Genomic DNA, 18718 nt, shown 5'->3' on the forward strand with positions numbered 1-18718 from the left:
CGAATTCGGATATCTGATGGACAAATCCCCTATCCGAATTTTCGAATATCCGAAATCCGAGTATCCGAATTTTCGGATATCCGGTTTTGAACACCCCTAATTTTTTACTTTATCCACCATAAATCATGCATTAACATATTGTAATAGATGTTAAATGTATCAATGCCCATTTAAAATATGTGTTGTTAACCGTGTAAACTGTGCTAACTATTTTTACATACTAAGTATGGAAAAACATAGTCTTGAATACAAAATCATACTTAATAAGAATAACTTAATACCATTTTAAACTTAATTCTAATTATAATTCTAATCACAATTAAATTTTGTTTAAAAAATCAAGAAATCATGACCCTCTTCCTTCTCGTGCACGTCATCACTAACACGAAACAAACCTTCAACAAAAGCCTCAACATCAATATTATTTACATCCATGCCATTCAGATCCAACGGTCCAGGAACAAACGGAGGTCTATCAATTTCCATCACATTCACCCAATCAACACCCCGGAAAAATTCATGTCCTTTAATCTCAGCCGTCGAAATCCTCCATTTCGGATCCTTCACCAACAATTTCCGTATCAAATCCCTCAACGGCGTCGGCTCACCAACAATCTCCAGCGTTTTATTTAAAATATTATAAAACGTCATTTTCCTGTTTTTACCTTTAAACGGCGTCGTACCGTACAACATTTCATGCAATACAATCCCTAAACACCACCAATCAACCGTGAAATCATGTCCGTTATTTTCTAACATTTCCGGTGCCACATATTCTTCCGTTCCGACGAACGAATTCGATTTTAAAAACGACGTTTCTGAATTGTGTACGGATTCATCTGGATGTACCGAATCTTTTAACGGAATTGAAGAACCGCAACAAACTAAAAAACCGTGTGTTTTTTTCTGTGAAAACTCTATTTTCCGTAACGGAGTTACGTTTTCTGTTAATCGAGATAATTTTGGACATAATTTCTTCGATAAATCGAAATCGACAAGCATTAGATGTCCATTTTCCTGAATTAATATATTCTCCGGCTTTAAATCTCGATACACGATTTTTAATCCGTGTAGATACTCCAATGCCAGTACTAATTCTGCTGCATAAAACCTATAACGATAAAACGGTGAATCCAATTAATAATATTTGAATTGTCATCATCAGTTATCAATTCTTTAAAAAAATATATAAATATCTAAACCAATAGTTTGAAATTAAGGAGAAGTACCTGATTGTATCGACTGAAAACAATCGTTCTGTTTGTTTTTTCCGGAGATGATTGAGATCACGGCCGGGGCAATAATCAATTGCGTAACCGATAATTTTATCAGTAGACAAAACGCCACGAAGTTTTGGTAGTAACGGATGTTGTGAAATGCGTAACACTTCTTGCTCAAACGAAATTTGTTCACACTCGCTATTTGTTATCTTAAGTTTGTTAGTAACTGAAGCTCGTAAAATTGTCTTCAGAGCGAATAATTCGCCGTTGGATGATTTATCTCGAACGAGAAACACGACTCCCCTAGCTCCATGGCCTAATACCCATAACACTTGTAAGTTTCTAATCTCTAACACTGGAATTTGGTTTTCATCCATGATTTTTTGTATTATATTTATAGTGCAATGGTGGATAAGTGCATTTATCGAACTTTATGCATTCTGGATAGATATATATTTGTTTGGTGTGAAATGTGTAGGTTATCATAAGGGGATTTTGAGGTTGAAAGAATCAATAGTTGTTATGTTAGTTGTTGTGATATGTGACAAAGGGGGAAGTGAGTTAGTTTAAAAGAGAGGGATATTGGTTGGATATGACATATGACTATATGAGTCAGATGGTTAAGCAATATAAAGTGTCAGAAAGGTTTGTGTGATATCTCGAAGGAGGTAGTATGTTATTTACTCCTATGATTTAAGAAGATGCAAAATATAAATAATATTAATTGTTGAATTATTTCGAATCTAAATGATTCAAAATAATGGACTAATGGAGTAATTGTGAAACAGAGTGAAGCTTTTGGGCCAACCCTCCTCTCGGAAAAATCGAATTGATTCTATGTACCAAATTCTTACGAAGTCTATCTATGATAGAAAAAATGCAGAAAATTCGACTTAGTAGTACATTAATCAGTTTGCAGGTGGTATTTAAAAAAATAAATGAATTTAAGAGAAGTATAATCTGAATCAGCCATATCATGTTCAAAGGGAACTCACACTTTGCCTTCTATGCAGTTATCTTATGAGCTTAACAAGGTTTGAATCATGACTCAAGAGTTAACAAGGCATGAGTGACTGACTCATCAGCCTGTTCACCAACAAATTTTGGACCACATTCTCATTCTAATCTAAATAGTAATCAAGGTGTAAGTTAGCTAACCTGTAACCACGGTGAAACAAGAATTGATTAAACAGATACATAAAAATAAAACAAATCTATTATAGTAAGAATTATTATATATCATTGCTCTGTAATTAAAATAGGTACAGTAGTACATTGATGAAGAGCCAACAATTACTAGAGTTTACATGCGTTAATTCAAAAACCCATAAACTTTTTCATCTTTGACATAGATCCCTTTTCTGATGACTTACCAAACGTATCATATTCTTCCTGCAGTTTCATTAAAGCGCGAAGAGAGTCCACAACCTGGCTCATGGTAGGCCGTTTTTTCGAAACACTGCGTACACAACCCTCCGCAAGTTGAGCAAACTGTTTCAAACATTTGGGAGCGATTGTTCCACTCATATTAGAATCAACCAACATATCCAATTTATGTGATTCTATACACTCTTTAGCCCACATCACCAAGCTGATTTGTTCATGTTCCTTTCGATATCGATGGTCTACTGCAAGCCTCCCAGATAGCAATTCAAATAGTACAACTCCAAAAGAATACACATCTGTTTTCCATGTCAGTTTTCCAGTATTAAAATACTCTGGATCAATATACCCCATTGTGCCTTTTACACTATCTTCAACATAAGAAGATTCATCACTAGGGCCTATTATGGACAACGCAAATCCCCAAAGCTTAGCTTCCAAGTTCGTGTCGAGAAGAATGTTCTTACTCTTCACATTACGATGTATGATTCCGTGTTGGGCCCCGGTATGAAGGTAATCCAATCCATTTGCAATACCTATGGCTACCCTCATTCGTTGCATCCAACTTAATGGACTCTCGGTTCTAAGTAGATGATCATACAAAGATCCCCTCCGCATATATTCATAAACAATGATCCTCTCCTTATCATCACAATAGCCAATTAAAGATACCAAGTTAGGGTGACTCAGCTTGGAAACAATCTCGATTTCTGTCCTAAACTCAACTTCCCCAAAGCTAGAACTAGAATCATACCGTTTGATGGCAACAATAACAACATCATCGGTGTTTTCCATTCTAATTGAACCCTTATATACCGACCCAAATCCTCCACGTCCAATGGCCCGAGTAGTTTCAAAATTATTGGTTGCTAATACTATCTCTTCAAATGAAAAATGTTTTGTTGATGATAGTGAGGTTACATAATGTTCTGAAACATCCGCATCTTTGAACTGGATAAATATAGCATTTAGCATGAAGTGAATAAATTAGCATGTTTATATCGGGCATTGAATGCACAAAGAGTTATAGTTAAACGTACAAAATACCTAAATAAATGATTATAAAATAATATATTACCTCTGTTTTTAGTTTGCTTGATAAAGATGTGGCAGCTGGTTCCTTTATCTTTTCAATCAAGCTTTCTGTTAACTCTAAAGTTTCATTAATGGCAGATGCTTCAGAGATGTCCACGACCTGTTAGTTGAAAATCTATAAGTTTTGTTGACAGACTCACAGTTTCTCCACGAAAAAAAATGAATGTTTATTAATCTGCTAAACTTAATAATTTTTATATACCTCTATTTCGGTATTGCTAAACTCAGATGTAGTCCCTGATCCAACTGTCTCCCCAAGAATGTTTGATGTGGACCCCACAGTTTTACTGGCAAAAGATGAACCAGAAATATCTGCAATCTTTTTTGACAAACAACATAGCAAGATTTGAAAAAACCTGGTTATCACACTAGTTTTACAATGAAATTTCAAATTGATATATACACCCAACGAATAAATTATAGTCCCTCCGTCTCTATTTATTGTCCACTTGAGAATTGCACACAGTTTAAGAATAAGTACAATAATTAATATGTTAGCCAATCAAATTTCATTCTGACCCACTTAAACTATTTCTAATTGGTTGAAAATGAAACTGGACAATCAATTTGGGACATTCAAAAAGGAATACTGGACAATAAATATGGGACGGAGGTAAAATCTTGTGCATGTCAACTATAGTAGTTTTGCAGGTCTTCTTATTTTGAGAACTCGTGTAATTTATTCGTTCATGTGGACCCACAATCAACTTCGGATCCATGTAATAATATATAAATTTCATAAAAACATACTGCACAGTATATTTACCGTTTGAGGAAACTGGATGATGCATCCGACAGTTTTCAGTGTTGTAAATGATTGATACAGTCGTCGAGGTCGACCAGCCATTCTCCATCCTCTCACCTCTGTAACAATATCGGAATTTTTTTTTACTTTTTTATTATTATTATTATTTTTTTTTTGTCAGCTTTAATTTAATTTCCCACACCCAAAATATAGAATTTAAAAAGAGGTGAATACCTACCTGTATCTTCAATAGTATCACCAACTACTTTACTTAACCAGCCAGGTGGCAGTTTCCCAACCTCCATTAACTTATAGAAATCACGTCGACAAAGATAAAACGATCCGTTACTTAGTTGAAATCCAGACAAGTCTCTACCAACAGATTCTACCCATCCCAGTTTTTCTTCACAAACTTCACCTGCCACGTCATCATCAGCGTACACCAGGCTGGCCCCACATTCAACTACTTCCAACCCACTCATGACAACAATAGAGACAGTAACTTTGACTCCAACATCCAAGTTTCCTATTGGCCAATAGCTTAACCATATACAAACATCATTGGAATCAGGTCTGCCGAATACTTTTGGGTTGTAAATCAAATCATCTCGATTGGTCACACTGATTTTAGCAAACCAGGCCCAATCTTCACCTGATAATTTATATCTTAGTATTATGTTTAATCCTTGGAGACGACTAGTAGTTGGAGAGGAAGGCACGTCAAAAGACACAGATGTTGATTGTGACGTATACTCGGGGACCAGGTTTGGATGCCTTATGTCTGGCAGAGATGTGCTCATTATGTTAAATTCATATAACATCTGCACCACACAACCAAACAAGTTCATTCATTCGTTGACAAACTACAAGTACACATCTAGGTAGTTTAATGTTAAAATATTATATATATCTACTTATGATCAAATTGCTGATGTGTTTACCAATCCACTTGTCACAACAATTTGCAAGTTTACCATCTAAGCTGCAGGTCGTTGCCCGCCCTTAGCTTGCGAGGAATATTAGACAACTATTTATTGTATAAGGTTATATACTAGTCATTGTATAGGGATAGATTATGTAACTATACATTCTATAAATAGAAGGTTTATGTAACACAATATGTACACAGAACACAGTTCAATATACTTCTTCTTATCTCCGTTATTATATATATATATATATATATATATATATATATATATATATATATATATATATATATATATTATATAATATAATAATAACAGCAACATTTCATGATTGTGTTTATGAGAGGGATAAAAAAAACCTGGAGATGGCGAGTTCTGCCTCTGGTGAGTTTATAATCACCAACCAGCAACATTTCATGATTTTGATATTCTTTTAGCCAATTCATGTGTCCCAAATCAGTTTCATCAATTTTAGATACTAGATACAATTTCAACAGGCCTTCAATTTCGCATAAATTAAAGCAGCCTTCATAACCAAACTCTTGCAACGTAAATCGACCTGATTCAAAAGTTATTTTCTCTATTGACATGCACTCATCTACATACAATTCTTCAAGTTTTTCTGGGAGACATAAAAGACTTTTAAGTCTTAAACAACTTTTCAAGTCAAGAACCAGGAGATTATTAAGACAGTTGTAACGAGGCAGTAATTCAAATAGACCATTTCCCAAATTTAAGTATTTCAGAGATTTTTGATCTTTGAAACTCAGAGGAAAATAATCAGTACGTTCAAGATCGCATTCATTGATGAATAATCGTTGTAGCAAATGTGGCAAATGAAAGGACGGATCTTGTGCACCAGAAGTTGAAGCATTGAAATCTAACGATGTATACACTTGTTCCGTTTTAAATAGGGTTTTACACCCTGTCATGTTTAATAAAGAAAGTTTTTGAAGGTTTCGAATGTTTATATCCACATGAAACAAACTGTAACAGTCCCAGAGAATCAACGTCTCAAGATTAGGTATCTGATGAATGCTGAGGATTTGGAAAAGTTCGTGTGAATCTTTAAGATTTAAGATCTTCAGTAATCCAAGAAGCTGTTTCAAAAGTAATAGATTATATTTAGCTTTTTACGTTCGCATAAGACTTGTGTCTGACAATTAAGACCCATACTCTAAAAATTGGCTCATTGCCCATTGGGTCAACCATTTGGGTACATTGGGTCTCAAGAAAACAAAGGGAATGGGTCCAATATGGACCTATCTTTAGTCTATTAAGATATTAGAAGATCCATCATAAAACCCATTTCAATATGATAAAATAAAAAAACAGAAAAAAATGAAAAAGTTAAAAAATATTAGTAAAATTTATAATTAAAAAATCTAAAAGTATATGTAAATAAAAAAAATTAAAAAGGAAACAATAAATTTCCTACCATGGGTGGTTCGAAATCTATCAAGCAGCTATAGCTCATATCTAAAGCAACCAGTTTACCCATGAATAAGTCAGTATGTATGGTGCTTTTGCTGAATCCAACCCAACTGAGCCATCTTAATTGTTCAGATAAATCCCCGTAAGATCCGGTAAGTTCCACATAATTGAGCTTGAGCAATTTCAGCCGATCCATCCGCCGAAGTGAATCGCTTGAAAGCTGTTTAGTATAAGAAAGAAATAGAATCAGGATGTATAAAGAAGTAACAATCGCCGTATTGAAAAATCAACACAAGATACTAGTGTGTCACATATGACTACATATCTATCTAATTCTAATCTCATTATTGTACTCCCTCCATTCCCAAAAAAGTGTCTCATTTGACTTTCCAAAGTTTTTTTACCTTCAACTTTGACTTTCAATTGTTTTGTTTGTATTATAAGATATTTAATAATAGTTATATCAATGAAAAATACATTTAAAACTCAATCCATTCATATATATTGCATCAATATTATATTATACAAACAAAAATATTTGAAGTCAAAGTTGACAAAGAAAGACCTCAAAAGTCAAACTGAGACTGTTCTTTTAGGATGGAGGGAGTAATAAACTAATTTTTTTGAATAAAGTTGTATTAAAGGCTCTGGTGCATTGAAAATAAGCTTTGGACAACTTTGAATCGACACATTCATAGGTCAATATAGCTATCTTCATCTAGCTGCTAGGAAGCTATTATGCCTTGTTGAATCACAGTATCTGATATTTGATATGTTGAGGGTGTACAACCAGTTGGTTGACCATGGATGGAGAGTGTTTTTTGTTTAAACAAAATTTAAAAAATGAAGATTTTTATAGTATTAGAGTATTTTACATATTTGAAGTTGAGAAATCAAAGCTATAGTATAGTATAAAGTACAACGTACCTCGTCTAATTTTATATCTTTAAATTCCTCTTCTTTCATCAGCATTTTAATGTCAAGAGCTAGACCTTCGATAGTCCTTGATTTCTAAACAGAATCACATTGGAAAAAAACCAACTCTAAGATCAAGATGGATTGACTGAAATATATACAGCAATTGAGACCCATACTCTAAAATTTGGGTCAGTTAGGCCAAGCTTTCGGGCCAATTGGGCCTTGAGAAAAATTAGATCTAGCAATGTAAATCAAAACTTTGTCCAATGTGTTTCCCTTCAGCTTATTGGGTTATATACAAAATATAAAGGAACATGTGTGTATTAATTCCTAAAGCCCAATAAACATAAATAGGTCCAATGAGTCTTGTGAATGGGTCAAATGGGTCGAGCATAACAAGTTTCATCCGCCAAATATTTATGAAAGCATTCATGGTTATATCATTTATTATGTATATTAATGTTCTCCTATGCATATAATAAACAATAACTAAAATAGTATAATAATAAATGTAAAAAATAATGGAAAAAGTATATGACCCGTTTAGACCATTTACCCAACCTGATCAATTTGGATCCGTTTAAAAATTTTACCCGTTTGACCCATGACCCATTTCATCCCAAAACCATTTTGACCCGTTATCCAAACCAACTCAACCTGACTCGTTTTCTAGGTATAGTTAAATATAAGGAAATATTAAACAAACACGTACAACGAGTCTTACATGTTTTTTTCTCAGAATCTTATAAGATTCTTCATCTTGCCAAACTCTGCTACGATCAGCAGGTAAAGTTGATTCTTCAACCACTATCCTTCTCCCCATTTCTTGAATCAATCTATGCATCATCAATTTTTTATCTGAAGTGACATAAATAAAACATCTCTTAATCAAAGTTTCAATCTTTGCTTCGGCACCATAATCAGGCTCCAATATTTTAACCACATAATCCATATCATCGCCAACAAAGAAACACGCAATATGCAAAAACAACTGTTTCTCGTAATCGGTTAACGAATAGTAGCTCCTTTCGAGTACAACCTCAATATCCTTATGAAAATCTTTTCCAAATAATCTTACTTCACTTTTCCATTCCGCAATCGTGTTTTTTTGTGAAAAAGACGAACCCAACACTTCAAGAGCTAGTGGATTTCCTTCACAATATGTTACCACCTTTTGAGCGAGATCCCGGTAACCGTCTTTCGGGATTTTTGATCGAAAGGCGTGAAGACTAAAAAGTTGGATCGATTCATCATTATTCAATAACTCCATTTCATACGGGTGGTACCTTTTGGATTTGGATTCAAACCAACTAGTTATAAGATTATTATGAGTGGTTATTATGATCTTGCTTTCTTTATTCATATTCTTGGATCCGAGTAAATTTTCCAATTGATGCGTGTCATCAATATCATCAAGAACAATAAGTGATTTAGTCTTTTCCAATAAGACTTCAATCTGCGCCGTACCCTGACAAACGCTCGGTATTATTCTTCTGTCCTTTCCGTTTGATATATCACGACACAATTGTTGTTGTAGTATAAGCATTTCATGTGGGTTATTTTTACATCTTTCTCCGATTTTTTCAACAATACTATTACTTATATAATTTTCACCACATTTATAGACAATATATTGCGCCAATGTTGACTTGCCACTTCCTGGAATGCCGGAAATTACTAAAAAGTCCTCTTTGGATTGTTTTAGCCAAGAATTGAAAACCTTGTTATACCGATCATCCATCCCTACTATATTTGGTGGAATATAAATTTTGCTCTGATTAAGTCTTTGGAAAATGGTGTCGACAACTTCTGTTATAAATTCAGTCTCTGGCCTGTAACAACACAAATCAAACTAACAAGTTATAATTTGAACCCTTCACAAATTATTAACCACTCGTTTAAAAAGATGAATCCTCACAAAAACAAAAGTCAACCAGTTTATAACTTGATATTTACCAACATGGCACTTGGCCCAAAAGACCAAATTTATAGTTTGTTACCCGAGCCCACCCTCCCATTTTTTGTAATTGATAGAACTAAAGTATGCAATATCAAAAGATTTTATATACTATAATAAATAGAAAGGAATGAGTAATACATTTATCTTTATACATGTGAGTTCCTTAAATATCCACTTTTCTAATATGGGAATCGATTCAGAGGGTTATGTGCCCGAATATTATACCTGGAAAACGGGTCAGGTTAGGTCGGTTTGGGTAATGGGTAAAAACGGTTTAGGTTGAAATGGGTCATGGTCAAACAGGTCAAATTATTAAACGGGTCCAAATGGGTCAGGTGGGGGTAACTGGAGATAACTGGTCGAAACAGGTCATTGGTCAAATGGATCGAAAAAACGGGTCATAGGTCGCATGGGTCAGGTTGGGACCTATTTTTTGCCTTTTATTATAAAAGTAACATAATCTATCAAAGATTTTCTTTATGCATTTAACATGTTAGAATCACTATATATATATATATAAAGTTCCCAAGAACATTAGCAGCTAGAACTCGTAACGGTCTAAAAAAACAGGGAGTATTGGTTTACTTAGTAAAATGGCTTGGATGGAATTAGCTCAGATCAGCCAAAAGACATATTCTCAAGCCATCACTAAATATCAAAACCACCATTTTCAATATTTAGTACCAAAATATGAAGTAAGCAATACTTAAGCAATTGTCATTTTAACATAACCAATAGCAACAGTGAATCTTTATAGTCACGTATTAAAGAAAATTATTGCCATCAAATTAAGAACCCAAGACCCTAAAACACGCCCACACAACTCTGTGATACATCGTTGTAAAAGCCCCCCCCCCCCCCCCCCCCCCCCCAAAAAAGACCTTCTAGTCCCTGACTAGTCCGGATTTTGAAGTATTCCGATTAGTCCTCGATGAGCAGAACCGAATACACCTGGAAACATGTGGGGGTCCTTTGACCCACTATTTTTTGCTTTTTTTACAAATTAGTACTAAAATTTTTTAGGACACCATTAAACTTATAGTTAGGACCCATATATTTTTAAAATTAAAGGTTTTTTTAAGTAACAGACATATTTTGGAGAAATTTTTTTTTACAAAGTATCACTCAAATTATATAGGACCCCATTGAGTTTCGATACTAGATTCGTCACTACGAGTCTCTGACTTGATTGATTTATTTGATCAAAATTGAGTCAAAGTACGTGACTACTCTCTTACGAGGCGGATTAGTCTCTACAAGGTTCCTATCGACTAGTCCCTAACTAGCGACTTTTACAACCTTATCTGATATATGACAAACAATTAGTCTCAAGATTATGTGCGGATTACACATATTTTTGACCTGTTTGACTTCAAATCAAAGATGATAGTATTAATTAAAAGAAATAAAATAAAATCAAAGATGATAGTATTAATTAAAAGGAAGAAATAAAATAGAAGCATACCCATCAAGACGCATTCCGATTACACCGACAACCTCAGCCAACGCAGCCTTCCACTTCCTAACGTTCTCATCAGTCCACCGTCTCGATCGATTACCTGTAACCATAAAATTACCTCCGATCGCACCGTAAACCTTGGTCAGTACTGCCTTACACCCATTAACAACGCTCTCATCTGTCCACATTCTATTAGCATTAACTGCAAGCTTAAAAGTTCCTCTGTGTTTACCAACATCTGAAGGATCCACATGATAAAAAACCGGTAACACGAAATGATCCGAACCTCTCATTTGAAGGATCAACGACAGCTCATCAAGGCACCATGTGGAAGTTGCATAGTTTTTAGACAATACGATAATTGAAGCACGTGATGATTTAATTGCGCTCTCAATTTCGAGTTTTAGGTCTTCGCCTCTTTCGGCGTCATCGGTGTCTCGAAAAGTGAGAATTCCGGCTTGTTTCAGCGCAACATAGAGATGATCAGTGAATGAATGACGAGTATCTTCACCTCTAAAGCTTAGAAATACATCTTAACTGTTGCTACTATCGGCCGTAGCAGGAGGAGGAGCCATGTTACTAGAGGAAGAAGTCATTTCAAATTAGATGTAAAGATGAATGAAGATTGAAAAGTCAACTATATGTTCAGTACTCAAAAGCCTGATCGATGAAAGACCCCACTTATCACCTACCTAAGTGAAATGAGTTTCTTAAGATTTTTTTTCTTTTTTTTTTCTTTTTTTTTTTTTTTTTTCTGAAGTTCCATAGAGAAGATGTGGTCTGAAGGTCTGTATGCTAACATTGAAAATCGTTTGTTTTTATGTCTGCAGAAACCAATTTTGTTATGAACTAATGTAACTTCTATGTTTTATCGGATAATTAACTTTTAACTAATATGAAATAATTAACTAATTAACCATGATAAAATACCAATTTGAAGTGAAATAACATATACATATACATATACATATACATATACATATACATATACATAAACAGTATAATAAATATAATAATCATAATTTATGTGTTAAAATAAAGGGAGATGATTCTCACACGCTACTTTTTGATTTCTATACACTTTTATCTCATAAGTTAACAGTTATATGCCTAGAAAGTTGAACTTATATTATTATTATAAGTATAATTAATATTATTATTAGAAGTATAATTAAGGGTAGATTAAGTAATTAGATGTACATGAATCAAAATGTAGTGTGTGAGAATCACCTCCCATAAAAATCCAAGGTATATCTGTAACCACACCCACTTGTATATCTATGGACTCTACTATGATCCATCTCTACTTTATCATTTCCATTCATCAAAATCAAAAGTTATCTTTCTTGTTATTTTCTATATAAAATACAGAGTATCTATCTCTCTCGATCTATAATTTTAATATCTATATTGTATATTAATATCATCTTAATCTTAATCCTTCATCATATATTCAGATTCCTTCATATTCGTTGTATCTAAAACCAAAATCATGAGTGCTTTCACATTTTGTTCTTACATAAAACACCATGTTCTTCACTGTTTTGAAGTTTTAAGAGATGGTTTAAGCTGAGATTGTTACAGAAAGTATACCAATATAATCAAAGACTTATCAGAGATGGTTATTCCAAAAATTAAACCCTAAAAAAACCTTAATTAAGTAAATTAGGTTGGTGACGTCGGTGGTGGTGCTGTAGGTAATGGTGTCGTCGGAGGTGGTGTTGTCGGCGGCGGTGTCGGCGGCGGTAGTATCGCCAGTGGAGATGGGTAAGGAAGTAGAAAGGAGTTGAAGAGAAGGGATGTGATTGGAAGAGAGATGATGAGATTGGGAAAAAATGACTACTGATCAAATGTCTGCAAGACTTGGAAGCTATATTATAAAATTTGCACACCTTTTTTTTCTTATATCTTCAAGAAAATAAACCGTCTTCAACAAAAACATATGCCCGCCCGCAAACATAAGACAAAATAAGGTCTTCAATGTAAAAAACAAACACCACCTGAATCTTCTACGCCAAATAATCTTAGGCTCTATTCCCCAGTTTTTTTTAAAGGAAATGAAATGAAAGTTCCCCAGTTTTTTTTTAAAGGAAATGAAATGAAAGGAAGGGAAATGAAGGAGAGAGAATTCAAATCCTTCCAATTTAGAAAGAAGAGATGAAGAGTAAAATACTCATCTATTTCCTTCTCTTTCTTTCCTGTCAAAACTTGAGAACATATTTGTGATTTTGATTTCTTTCCAAATCAATTTCATTCTTCTCAAATAACAGCTATGGAACAGAGCCTTAATCTTATCTATTATTCCAACAATAAAAAAAGATATATGTGGAAAATATTTATACTTTTGTTTTTTTTTTTTTTTTTGCAAAAATAACAGATATTATTAAAATAGGAAACCTTTATCAAAAGACTAAGGGTCTGTTCTCCAGTTTATTTGTGGCAAGAAAAGAAAGTAAGTGAGGAGAAAGTAAAAAAATTAAGTGTTTCTGAGTATTTTTTTGAAAAGAAAGGGAATGAAAGGGATTGATGGTTTAGTGTAATTTCCCCTCCAATCCATCCTTCCAAATTGGAATGATACCTCTTCCTTCATCTTCATTCACCTTCTTTTCATTTCTTTTCTTTTAAAAACAAACTTGGGAACAACCCCTAAAGAACCACAAACCGATACAATCAGACCAAACAAAATGCTCGCTACACGAAAACATGCAAGACCAAAACGAAACGGCTAGACTTAACTAACTCTAATCAAGCCAAACGGGTAAACCAAATATGAAACAACAAAGTGATACGAATAACCGAGAACAAAACTAATAAACAAAAAACTACAAACAAAAATAGGAAAATACTAGTACTAACTCCGAAGTACGGAGTAGTTCATTATTTACTCCGTGTACAAACTACGTATTATTTTTTATTTTTTGCAAAGAAAACAAAATATTTTATTAAAACACCATGAACCATACAATGAGCAGTACATACACCAACTCAATAACAATCAAGAAAACAACATCGTAAAGCAACTAAAACACCATAACACCAAAATCAAAATAAGGCTACTTCATCTTTCACAGCACGCCAGACTTTAAAAAAATGACTAATCTTTGATGAAACTGCCCCTCTCCAGTCCAAATCCCACATACTAGCCAATCTCTTCAGAGAATCCGTATGTTTGACTTTAAATTTCAACACTTTGATTTTCATATAATCCATCAGAACACTATATAACTCTTCAACAGATCTTTTTCTTTGCTTGAGTAATCTCCAATTCCTTTCTTGTCAAAGAAAATATGAGCTGCAGCAACCATTAATCTATTCACCACATTCCATATTTGTTTTGAGGATAGGTAGATTATAACACTTCCAATGACATCTTGAAATTTATTTGGGATACCTCTAAACAACAACATTGTCTATTATTATTGTTATACTATATACCAATTCAGGTAAATTTACTTCATTCCTATTGGCTACAAACACCAAATTTTACTGTTATACCATTCTACCCAAATACTCCTTCCTCCTATTAATTTAGTGATAAAAAACGGAGTACAACACGGATCTTTCTAGACCCACACACCTACCATCCCCAATTCATCCCCTCCATCTCTCTTTCTCCAATTCACCCCTCAATTCAACACAAATTGCCCAACTCTTAGTTCTCATCACTCTGTGCGTGTGTGAAATTAGGGTTTCTGATTTCGTTTTTGGATTCGCTATGTCTTCTTCACCAGTACCCAAGGTTGGAGAACTCGGATCTCGGGGAGATCTCGTTTGGACTTTAGGGAGATCTCGGCATCTCGAAATAATCTCGGGGAGATCTCGGACGTTGACTTACGTTGACTTTATATTTTTTTTAATAAAAATATACATAAAAATATGTATATTTATATACGTTTTTACGAGATTTTACAAAAATATCCGAGAAATGAGCGAGAAAATCTTAGAAATTACGAATTTTACAAAAAAATATTACAAATTAGTAAAAATTTCGAGAAATCGTAGCTTTGACTAAGTTTGACACCGTTGACCGAGAAATCTCGGGAGATGAACATCTCGTCTCGGTTGCCTCCTAAAAACGAGATCTCGAGGGAGATCTCGGGAGATTTACAACACTGGCAGTACCATAATCTTTCACCCCCAAATGTTTGCGTGCGTTATAAATTAAATATTTCTTGCAAATTATGTTTTCGTTTTCAGATAGAAGCATTGAGGATATGAATTAAAGTTAGGTTTTGAGGAGATCAATATTTGTTGGTAGCACCTACAGTTGCCATACACCGCCGCAGTTGTTGCGCTTACGGCTGATGTTGGCGCTATCTACATTGTGACAACCCGAAAATTTTCAACCAAATTTAAACTTTATCTTTATATTATTCCGACACGATAAGCAAAGTTTGTTAAGTTAAATCTCAAGAATTATAAATTGTGTTCATACATTCATTATAACCTTGACCAAATTCTGACGATTCACGAACCATTATATATAAATAAATATGTATATATATGTATATATATAACTTGAGAATATTAATAGAGTATTAAACGTATAATACTTTATATGAACGTATTTGTTTCAATATGTTTATCGATGGAATTAGAAGATAATATCAAATGATTGATTTATCAGATACATTGTGATATGATTACGGGTCTATGTTATGAGGTCCACTGTGATTTAAGAAATCTATTCTTTTTGACAACATTCGGAAAATGGTAAAGTGATTTATAAGTAAGAACGTGGAGTGTAAATAACTTAGATGCTGGATATCGACAAGTTAAGTAACTCGACATTTTTCATTAAGATGATTTCATACGTTTATTTAACCTTTGAACTTTATCCCATGCTTCACCAACAGACTGTAATTTAAAAACTTGAAACCTATTATGAATATATATGATTCTACTTTTCTACAACGTTTTATGATATAACGATTTCCATTATTTTAACCTTTAAACAAAATGATTCTTAAATATATTTAGTTTTGGAAAACAAAATTATCATATTTATTTGATTTAGTTTCAAAAGTACAAAAACGTTTTCAGTTTAAAAAGAAATTTATTATTAAAACGTATATAACTTTTATAAATATCTAGAACCACTTTTGACAACTCATTACTTAACCAGTATGATAAAGATAACGATATTTATATTTTATTTTATTAAATATATATAACGATTTAAATTAATATTATATATATTTATACGCGTATTATACATACATAGTTTTATACTTTTACTATACTTAAATTTTACCTTTACTTTATTTTTACTTTACTTTAACTTTAATAATTTATACTTTAATAATTCACTTTAATGATTCATACTTTAATAATTCACTTTAATGATTCATACTTTAATAATTCACTTTAATAATTCATACTTTAATAATTCACTTTAATAATTCATACTTTAATAATTCACTTTAATAATTCATACTTTAATAATTCACTTTAATAATTCATACTTTAATAATTCACTTTAATAATTCAAAAATCTATTATAAATAGAATTCAATAGGTTTCATTATTTCATAGAAACTTGAAAATATTTTCTCTAAACTCTCTCAATCGATTTACATATATATATTTACTCTGTATTATTTCAATATATTATTAGTATACATAAAATATTACGTCGGAGTGCTGTCCGAGTGATTTCAAAATTGTTTTTAGAGTAGGATAGGATTAAGGAAATTATGGGTTATAGCTATGCAGGTGATTGGGTATGGTTCATGGGTATGCTCGTGAGGTCAATATAGTGTTTATCATCTCCGTTGTGTCTACGTACCTTTCCTGCAATATTGAAACTCAATATTGATACGTGAGTACTCATAATTTAACTTTTACATACTAATAGTGTATCCCTGACTAGTGCTCAAGTATATAGGATTATGCATGTTTGTACTTTTAATATTGCCTTTAGTTAGGTTATGTTGAATCCTGAATTAGTTATATATGCGACTGAGATAAGGTATAAGATATGCATGTCGTTGGAAAGCTAGCGAAAAATTAAGAACTTTTCATTTAGGTATCGAATGATTTCGATGAACGGATTTGAAGTTATAGTCCATCGAATTTTTGTATTATTATTAATAGTAATGATAAAAATAATAAGAGCGATATCTAATTATTAATAATAATGATAAAATGTATCTGATATATGATTCTACTTTTCTACAACGTTTTATAATATAACGATTTCCATTATTTTAACCTTTAAACGAAATGATTCTTAAATATATTTAATTTTGGAAAACAAAATTATCATATTTATTTGATTTAGTTTCAAACGTACAAAAATGTTTTCAGTTTAAAAAGAACTTTATTAATAAAACGTATATAACTTTTATAAATATCTAGAACCACTTTTGACAACTCATTACTTAACCAGTATGATAAAGATAATGATATTTATATTTTATTTTATTAAATATATATAACGATTTAAATTAATATTATATATATTTATACGCGTATTATACGTACATAGTTTTATACTTTTACTATATTTAAACTTTACCTTTACTTTATTTTTACTTTACTTTAACTTTAATAATTCACTTTAATAATTCATACTTTAATAATTCACTTTAATAATTCATACTTTAATAATTCACTTTAATAATTCATACTTTAATAATTCACTTTAATAATTCATACTTTAATAATTCACTTTAATAATTCATACTTTAATAATTCACTTTAATAATTCAAAAATCTATTATAAATAGAATTCAATAGGTTTTATTATTTCATAGAAACTTGAAAATATTTTCTCTAAACTCTCTCAATCGATTTACATATATATATATTTACTCCGTATTATTTCAAGATATTATTAGTATACATAAAATATTACGGCGGAGTGTTGTCCGAGTGATTTTGAAATTGCTTTTAGAGTGGGATAGGATTAAGGAAATTATGGGTTATAGCTATGGAGGTGATTGGGTATGGTTCATGGGTATGCTCGTGAGGTCAATATAGTGTTTATCATCTCCGTTGCGTCTACATACCTTTCCTGCAATATTGAAACTCAATATTGATACGTGAGTACTCATAATTTAACTTTTACATACTAATAGTGTATCCCTGACTAGTGCTCGAGTATATAGGATTATGCATGTTTGTACTTTTAATATTGCCTTTAGTTAGGTTATGTTGAATCCTGAATTAGTTATATATGCGACTGAGATAAGGTATAAGATATGCATGTCGTTGGAAAGCTAGCGAAAAATTAAGAACTTTTCATTTAGATATCGAATGATTTCGATGAACGGATTTGAAGTTATAGTCCATTGAATTTTTGTATTATTATTAAAAATGATTATTATTATCGTCGTTATTATCGTCGTTCTAGTTTTATCTTATTATTATTATTATTATTATTATTATCTTTATCAATAAAAGAATTTATCATTAAAAATTGTTATTTTTATTATTATTACTATCGTTATTATCATTAAAGTTATAATTAGTATTATTATTATTATTATCTAATTATTATTATTATTATTATTATTATTATTATTATTATTATTATCATTATTGTTATTATCATTATTAATATATATATCA

General features: G+C 32.1%; 2 protein-coding genes across 2 annotated transcripts; both read right to left on the minus strand.

The window, feature by feature from the left end:
* Nucleotides 1-330: 330 nt before the first annotated feature.
* Nucleotides 331-1597, minus strand: LOC139899147 (serine/threonine-protein kinase OXI1-like). The gene is made up of 2 exons (XM_071881978.1): nucleotides 1230-1597; nucleotides 331-1111 (listed from the first exon to the last, which is right to left on the minus strand). Exons 1-2 carry the CDS (start codon nucleotides 1595-1597, stop codon nucleotides 331-333), a joined length of 1149 nt encoding a protein of 382 aa, XP_071738079.1.
* Nucleotides 1598-2443: 846 nt separating this feature from the next.
* On the minus strand, nucleotides 2444-11740 carry LOC139902978 (uncharacterized). Its single transcript, XM_071885711.1, has 10 exons — nucleotides 11150-11740; nucleotides 8449-9556; nucleotides 7734-7817; nucleotides 6811-7026; nucleotides 5732-6472; nucleotides 4682-5264; nucleotides 4465-4562; nucleotides 3901-4017; nucleotides 3682-3798; nucleotides 2444-3554 (listed from the first exon to the last, which is right to left on the minus strand). Exons 1-10 carry the CDS (start codon nucleotides 11434-11436, stop codon nucleotides 2538-2540), a joined length of 4368 nt encoding a protein of 1455 aa, XP_071741812.1. The 5' UTR covers nucleotides 11437-11740; the 3' UTR covers nucleotides 2444-2537.
* Nucleotides 11741-18718: the final 6978 nt, after the last annotated feature.

The sequence above is a fragment of the Rutidosis leptorrhynchoides genome, chromosome 3 (genome assembly GCF_046630445.1).
Source record: "Rutidosis leptorrhynchoides isolate AG116_Rl617_1_P2 chromosome 3, CSIRO_AGI_Rlap_v1, whole genome shotgun sequence".
Classification (NCBI taxonomy): domain Eukaryota; kingdom Viridiplantae; phylum Streptophyta; class Magnoliopsida; order Asterales; family Asteraceae; genus Rutidosis; species Rutidosis leptorrhynchoides.

Coding starts and splice junctions, on each gene's coding strand:
- LOC139899147 (XM_071881978.1), bottom strand. CDS start 1,597: ATGGATGAAAACCAAATTCCAGTGTTAGAGATTAGAAACTTACAAGTG. Junction 1,112..1,229: donor TTTTCAGTCGATACAATCAG/GTACTTCTCCTT, acceptor TTATCGTTATAG/GTTTTATGCAGCAGAATTAG.
- LOC139902978 (XM_071885711.1), bottom strand. CDS start 11,436: ATGAGAGGTTCGGATCATTTCGTGTTACCGGTTTTTTATCATGTGGAT. Junction 7,027..7,733: donor AAGATATAAAATTAGACGAG/GTACGTTGTACT, acceptor TATACTAAACAG/CTTTCAAGCGATTCACTTCG. Junction 3,799..3,900: donor TTAGCAATACCGAAATAGAG/GTATATAAAAAT, acceptor TTCAACTAACAG/GTCGTGGACATCTCTGAAGC.